Source organism: Zosterops lateralis (assembly GCF_965231275.1).
Source record: "Zosterops lateralis genome assembly, chromosome: 20".
NCBI classification, from domain to species: domain Eukaryota; kingdom Metazoa; phylum Chordata; class Aves; order Passeriformes; family Zosteropidae; genus Zosterops; species Zosterops lateralis.
Genome location: NC_139780.1, coordinates 1,623,374 through 1,631,471, shown reverse-complemented (window position 1 = coordinate 1,631,471; position 8,098 = coordinate 1,623,374). Strand labels below are relative to the sequence as shown.

Sequence of the window (8,098 nt, the reverse complement as noted above, 5' to 3'; positions counted from 1 at the left end):
CAGGAACAAACACAGCTCTGGTTTTTTTGGGATCTCTCCACTGCCCAATCCCTGGGATGAACACTGTGACTAGAGGTGGCCAAGGGCAGGTGCTGGAGCTCTGGCTCTGCTCCGAGTCACCATGAGAAACTCGAGCTGTCCCAGTCTCACATTTCCTAATGATGATGTTATTCCAGTACTGAAGAAAAGGTAGAGCAGCCAGTTGCAATGGACAGACAGAAATATTCCATCAATGAGCCCAGCGTGGATCCGGGGATGCAGCCAGATGATGCACAAGGATCATAAGATGATGAGTAAGTACTTTCCCTTCCAAATGGTTTAAACAACAGTGAGCAGAGCTGTGCATTTACTCCTGGCAGGTTTCCCCACTCTGCATGCAGGATTCCTCCCTGGCAGCCGCTGGAGCAGCTCAGTGCCTCATCCCCAGGGATTCTCAATGGGTCTTGCAACATGGATGATAAAACTGAGTGAGCAAAGGCACAAATGACACAGCCCAAATAATTACAGGATGGCTGGAGGGATTTTGATCATGGACAAAACAATGGCTGGGCTGAGAAAAGGCTCCATTCCCCTGCAATGAACCATGAGGGCACCTGAGAGAGCCAGTCTGGGTGTACAAAGAGAGATCTGCCAGGGAGGGAGTTACAAGTGCTGCTGGTAAAAGCCTGGGGAAGGGATCAGCCCCAGCAGGGCTGTTTGTGCCCCTGTGCTGGGGTGTTGATTGAGGACCCTCTTTTGGGGATCCCTGTTGGGGGGCTGAGGCTGGTGAGCAGTGAAAACCCTCTGGCCTGGGGCTGAGCCCATCTCAGCCTCCCCTTGCTCAGCCTTATCTCCTCCATCACCACTCCCAGGCTGCCACCCAAACCTGCTCTGCCTCCCTGGTCGCCAGCACAGCCTTGGCCCTGGGCCCATCCTCACTTCTCTCCAAACCCTTCCCAGCTCTGCAGAGCCAGGCTGTGCCTGGGATTCATGGACTGACCCTTCTCTGCCCACCCAGACCTTCCCAAGTCATCCTACTCATTGGGTTCAGGCTTCCCAGTCCTCTGGAGCACTGGGGTGGCTTTTCAAACTCCTGGCCTGAGTGACAACAGCGTGCTCTGGGGATGTCTGTAGGTTCACTGGCACAGGTGACCCCTGGGGACATCCTGGACACAAAACCCTCCTCCTCCTGTGACACCCCAGGGCAGGGCTCTGCTGGTGATGCCCTTCAGGCAGCTCCTCCTCACCCTCAGCACCCAAAGCAGATGCAAAGCAGCACCCAGAGGGGCTCAGGGGGTGCCCCAAACCTGCACAGCACCCACAGAAACAGCAGCAGGATTTGCTTCCTCCTCTTCCTGCCTCCAGAGGTCAAAGTAGCTCCAGAGAGGAGCAGCCCCAGCTGCTGTGTCCATACCTGGGGGCTTTTGGGGCTGCAATTCCAGCCACAGGTCCCTCCTTGCTGTCCCTTGTCTTTCCCAAGCCACTGCCAGCACAGCTGTGATGGCACACATGGGATGTCACAGCAATGAGTTTAACTCAAAAATGAGTTAAAAGCCTCAGCCTCAGAGCTTGTGTAAGTGGGAAGGCACACAGATCAGTAATGGAAAATCCTGCCTGTCACTGCAAGGGGAAAGGCTGATTTGATCATCCCTGCAGGAGCAGCCTTAGGGAAACTGCTCCACCCTCTCCCCGTGGCTGGGATCTGCCTCCCCAGACCTGCCCTGCCCCACAGCACACAGCTGGCATTCCCTGGGCCAGGGCTCCAGCCTGGGCTCATCCCAGGGATTTCATACCCACAGCAGCTGCTTTCCCTTAGGGGGCACCCAGCCCTTCCCAGAGCAGGTCTCACCACAGGACCCCACACACAAGGTCTTAATTCTTAATTCCTCCCAGTCACATCTTACCTTCTCCCCTGTAACTCATTGCCTCACATCCTGGGTTTCTTCTTTCCAAGCCTTTAGAGGAGAGTGTCACAAAGAGCTTTGGAAAGAAATCCAGCTACTTATGGAGCAGATCACTGGACTTCCCAGTCCCTGACCCAGCAGCAGGGCCAGAGGATGTCACATCTGTACAACCATTTAGTCAAAAGAGACTTCCAAAAATCCTTGATATTAAGGATATAAATATTAAGACAGTTTGGAAGCCAAACCCTGCTCTGCTGACACTTGACAGCTTAAAATAAATGGGAAAAAAGGGGGAAAATAACCATTTTGGCTCTGTTCTCCATGTGCTATGGCATGGTCTGTAGGTCTGCCTTTCTATAAGGTGCTGCTTCTCCTGGAGCTCTGTCTCCTTCAGAGCGTGGTTATATGGAATATTGAATAGTCTTTAAAAAAAACCCAAAATATCCTGAGCCAACCAGAGCATTGGAAATGGATGTTTTGGATGAACTTACCCAGGGATGTAGTAGGGGTTTTGAGGGAAGATGCAGTGTCCCTTGAAGGCTGCCATGATGTTACATCTCGTGGTGGGGAGGGGGGAAGGAGACACGGCTCAGTGCAGTCACCAGGGGAACCTCTGTGATGTCAGCCCCCAGCAGGTTCCACCTGCACCACAAAACCTCCTCAGCTCCTCCTGGACACGGCTCTTCCTTCCCCCACCTGGAAGTTTTGGATGAGCACAGGAATCTCACAGGGCTCCCAGATGCTCCCAGTGAGTGGCCCCAGCACAAACATTTGTCCATCCCACAGCAGGGCTTGGAGAGCCTGGCTGTGCCTGTCCCCAGGACACATCCTGTGCCATCAGGGACACTCCAGGCACAGGCTCAGGGATGTCCTGGGCTGCAGCCACCCCTCCTGTGCTGCTCCTGGCTGCCCTCCCAGCCCGGCTCTCTGGGGGTGGGATGATCCTTTCACTGCCTGATTCCTGCAGGATGAAGGTTGTTCCCATCCCCAGCACCACATGGTCACGTTGCCTTTGCAGGGCTTTTCCTTGCCCAGCTGGAGACAGACCCAGAACTGGGGCTCCTGTTTACTGAACAGCCCCAGGCACAGTTGGGGTTGGAAGGGACCATAAAAGCCACCTTTTCCCATCCCCTGCCATGGCAGGGACACCTTCCATTGTCCAAGCCCCAATGTCCAGCCTGGCCTTGGGCACTGCCAGGGATCCAGGGCCTGCCCACCCTCCCAGGGAACAATTCCTGCCCAAAATCCCACCTAACCCTGCCCTCCTTCCTCTTAAGGCCATTCCCCCTTGTCCTGTCCCTCCATGTCTTCATCCCCCTACTGTACAGTGAGTTGATCAGCTCAGAGAACTGAGATATTTTTAACATATTTTTAGGAGGAAAAACACAGAATATTTCACGTGAGCTTAGCAGTGCTCACTGATGCAGTTTAAACTTCTTGCATATGAGATATCTGAATTAAAAATTAAGTATCTATGAGTGTGCTTGGCTTTTAGACACCTCACTGAGTGTTCTTCAGCTTTCCAAAAAATTCAGTAACTTTTGTAGTAGTAGTAGTAACTTTTGAAGCTGAAAATTATTAACTTCTTTCTCCCTAAATTCCCCTTCCAGGGGACTGGACTTGCAATTGGAGCTGCAGCCATGCTGCTCCTTGAAGTTGTGACTCTGTTTGCCATCTATGCAATAATGAGACTGTCTAATTATCAAGTGCTCGCCACGTAAGTTTTCAAACCTGTTTTTCCCATCAATTTTGAGTCTTTTTTGTAATTTTCTGTGGTAGCTGTTTGCTGTAGAGGTGTGGATCTTGCAGGACAAGAACTTTAAAGGATGGAGATTCACTTCCTCAGGTCTGAACCCAGAACTGCCCATGCAGGACCTGGAGGTTTTATTTCTTTGGTGCACGAGCAGTGTCAGCCTCAGGGTCAGTTGTGAATTGTGGGGATGATTTCAGCCCTGCTGTGATTTCACTGTCCCAGGAAGGAGAAATGATTGAGTTGGAGGTTTCCTTCAGGAGATGAGAACTCCCCAATCAATCCCTCTGTGTGTTTGGAGAGCCCTTTCTCTCCTCTGGGCTGAGGTGAAGCCCAGGGCAGCCCTGCCTTGGTGTGGCTTGGCCAGAGCTGGGGAATGAGGGACCCCAGGGTGGTTTCAATTCCAAAGGAGCTGTTCTGGAGGCAGCAAAGTCCCCAAGCTGTGCTCAGGTGTTTTCCCAGCTGCTGAAGGTGGTTTCTGATGTGATGCTTCTGTTTCAGAACAATTTCAGCCACACCTGCCTCAGTACAGGCCCCCAAGAGCAACAAAGTGAATTTTGAGGGGCAGATGATGAGGAAGATCAGGGCACCTGGCACAGGGGGAGGGAAGGAAAGATTAAAATCCAGGTTGGGAGGTGTAAAGTTTGAAATACTTCACTTGTTGAGCCTGGCCCAGATCCTTCAGCCTGTAAAATCTCACTGGGATTTTTTGGATGTTTCAGAATTCCTGCAGTACTGAGTGCATTGCTGATGGAGCAGCTGTAGCTTCTCTTTCTGGCCAAACTTCTCCTCCTTCAAGAATATTTGCAGCCAGTGAAGGCAATAATAAATCAATGAATATCTAACTCTTGTATGAAATTGATTAAATATCCCAGAACCTCAGACTGGTTTGGGTTGGAAGGGACTTTAAATCATCTTGTTCCACTGTCCCAGGGTGCTCCAAGCCCCATCCAGCCTGGCCTTGGGGACACTGCCAGGGATGGGGCACCCACAGACGCTCTGGGCCACCTGTTGAATATTTGAGGGTTGTTCTTACCTGTTAAAGTGCCTAATTTCCCTCCAGCTTATGTCTGAGACAATAAAAATGCTGCTTTGACTCCTGCCCTTGGTGCCTAAACTGAGAGATCTGGTATTTTCAGCCTTTCTAAATTTGAATTTGCCCAAATAGCCAAGCCGTGCTCAGGGTGAGTGGCTCTGGCAGGGGACACAGTGAAACTCAAGGGACAAACAGACACAGGATCCAAGGGAAAAGCCCACCAGGCACAAGGAAAATGTTCTTTATGGGCACAGAACAGCTCTGGGATGGGGTCAGGGATGGTATTTCCAACCTTGGAGTTTTTCAAAGCCCAGAGCAGCCCCAAGAGAACTTTGAATTTAGCTCAGCTTTAAGTGGACAGGTTGGTATGGGACCCACAAAGGCTCCTCCCAGCCTAAAGCATCTGATTTTAACACTGAGATGAAAAAGCTGATAGTGAAATGCAGCACCAACCAACAACCCCAGGCCCACCAGCCAGCACAAGGGGATTTGGGCTGGCACATTTCCAGAAATTTCCAGAAACTCCCTTCAAAACTCTCTTCTTTTAATGGTCTGTGGCTGCTCCCTCCAAACCCAGGGGTCACAGAAGAGCTCCTGAATATCCAACACCAAAATTGTCAGTTCTCAGGGCAGACACCTGGGTGCATAAAAAAGAAGTGGAAATTCACTTACGTCAAGGTTATCGTTAGAATTTATTGATATGAGACAAAACTTTGTTATGTCACCATGTCAATGGAGGAACAGCATTGTCCAGATGTCACAGAGGCACAGGGGACACTCCACAGGAGAACACACACACACACGGCTGGGTGGCACTGGGGACAATCCCTGGGGCAGGAATGCTCCAGGAATACCTTGGGCTGAGTGGTTTTGCCAGCAGGGACCTGCTGCCTCTGACTCCCACAGGGAAAACACCCTCCAGTAAAAGGGGGTTAAAAAAAATAAAACCTGTTTGAGAGTGAGAATCCAAAAATCCCTGCAGAGAGATGAGAGCACTGGGGCCCTCTGGCTCCTCAGCCCTAAAGGAACACACACATCCCCAGCAGGACAGCCCAGGCACGGCTGGAGCCTTCCCAAGGAGCAGACACAGCTCCAGCCTGGCCCATTCAGAAGCAGAGTTTTTTCTTTTAGCACAATTATCCCCCCTGTGTTGTAACCACTCAGACATTATTCCCCTCTCAGCAGTGCCCTCTTGCAGCACAGCCAGCCAGGCATCTGTGCTTGTGGCTAAGATGAAAATTATCTTTATGATCTTTACTGGAAATACATTTTAATGCTGGATTCTACTTAAAAAAAAAAAAAAAAATAAAAATAAAAGCCAAGTGCTGAGCTTTCATCTTCTCCCAGCTTATGAAATATTTGGTTTGGTCCTAAAGTATTTTGCTAAATGATTAGAGAGGGAATAGCAGAGTATTCCCCAGGCACCTGGTAAATCCACAATGGATTTATTGTAGAAACACACTGAATTCTCTAACTCGCTCCAAATGGATTTCAGAGCCCTCTAAAACCCTCCAGAGAATGACCCTCCTTGTTTGTGACAGGACACACAAAAATCAACCCCAAGTTCAATGAGTAACCCCTCACTGAGATAAAGGACAGGCCACAGCAGGGGGATGTGCCAGCCCAGCCCTGAGGACTTGTGTGACAACAGCAGTGACAGGGCCTGGCACCAACCTGGGGAGGACACAAACACACACCTGTGACCTGTGTGCTCCTCCTGTCCCTCTCCTGGGAGCTGTGACAAAGTGACAAAGAGGGTTCTGCTCTCAGCCACCCGGTTCCACCAAACCTAAAGTTCCCTCTCACACGTAACAGCATCGATTCAGAGATCTCATATTGATGGGTAATTATACAGGATTAATTGCACATCAGTCCATTGTGGCTACAAGTTCATTAGGTTAATAAATCTACATAGTGACAGTAGTACAGTATCAGCTACTTCTCAATACAAACTCCCTACCCTAACCTTAATTTGTAGGTCAGAGGAAGACCTTCTAAACACAGTGACCTCCCAATGACCTTTAACATTCATTTTAAAATCATTTTTTTTTCTAGAAAACAAAACAAAACAAAAATCCAGTGTGGGGAAAACGCACATATATAACCAAAGCAGTGCTTAACAACCACAGGAAAACAGAACATCATCTTGGACTCTTGTTTCAGCATCTTCTGTGGACCCTTGGCAGCGTCACTCCCAAAGGGTTCCTAAAAATGCTCCGTCAGTTCCTAAAGTCCATTAAACCATTTCCCAGCTCCAGATGTTCCTGGCCTCTCACCATTGTCTGTAGCAAGAGCGCACAGGAACACTTGCTCATGTGCACAAGACTTCCATCAGATTCCATGGAATAGCTCTAGAAGGCTGCAGTCTTTCCTTCCAGAAACCTGTTTCTCGAGTGGCAGCACCTCTCACCGACCGGCGCCTTCTCTTCCAGCCAGGAGAGAGCTCCAAGTCCCTCCGAGTTTCACTCATTCCTTTTGCCCAAAGGTGTATGGGCAAATCCAATAAAACCCCCTCTCACAGTATTCCCAGGAAATGATTCAGAAGAGGAGATGATTTTTTTTTTTTTTTTTCCAACCAAACGAGATCCTCTGGTCCTGTGTGTCAGACCATGGCCAAGAGAATGAGCAGCTGCCATGGATATCCCAACTGAAATAGGGCCCAGTCAGGGAGGGGAGAGAGGTGGCCTGACTGTGAGGGACAGGCAAAAGAGACCCCAAAAAAGTCACTCTTGTTTTCGACACTTGGCCTCTTTTCCCAGAGTCAAATGTTTGATTCCATTTGTTCTAGCAGGAACAGGTGGATCATGTCAAAAGTGGGACGATCTTTGATGTCCCTGCTCCAGCATTTCAGCATCAGGTCAAACACAGGGTTAGGGCACAGAGGAGTCTGGGAGAGATAGATCTGAAAGGAAGAGAGTCACACAGTATTTCAGTGGGGTTCTCACAAAAGAGATGAACCTTTACCTAACACACCAAAAGGACAGTTTCATTCCAGGTTTGCAAGACACAGCCACCACCACCATGCAGTGTTTGGAATCCCTCCAGCCCCAGCCTGGCACTGGAGTCTGGACAGACACCACGGACACTTTGCCAACTTGTCTGATGAGCTGCTCACACAACAGGCCTTTGTCCCCCCAGAAAACACGAATGCTTCTGAGGGATTTGTCTTCCAGGAGACAGCAAAACACAAACCAAAACCGAATTTACCACAAATAAAATCCAAGCACTTTCAACTCACCGCAGACAGCCCATGAGGCTTTCTAAGCATCGTGACAGCTTGTTAGCAGAGACAGAAAAAACACCTTTTAGAGCTTATCTACAGCACAGCTTGGCAGAATTATTTCACTTCTCCCTCTCATTTTTTAGGCTCTTGGTTAATCATTAGTATTTGGGAGATGGTGAGTAAACCCCTCATTGTTTTGTTTCTCT

At 49.6% G+C, this 8,098-nt stretch overlaps 1 protein-coding gene across 5 annotated transcripts in view; it reads right to left on the bottom strand.

Moving 5' to 3' along the window:
- Positions 1 to 5,342: 5,342 nt before the first annotated feature.
- LOC310917432 (discoidin domain-containing receptor 2-like) overlaps positions 5,343 to 8,098 on the bottom strand; it is a 60,440-nt gene continuing 57,684 nt past the window's right edge. For all 5 annotated transcript variants that reach the window (XM_083875650.1, XM_083875648.1, XM_083875647.1 and 2 more), the window contains one exon: positions 5,343 to 7,571. In XM_083875650.1, coding sequence (XP_083731776.1) covers positions 7,431 to 7,571 — 141 coding nt within the window. In that variant the 3' untranslated portion in view covers positions 5,343 to 7,430. The remainder of the gene's footprint in view (positions 7,572 to 8,098) is intronic.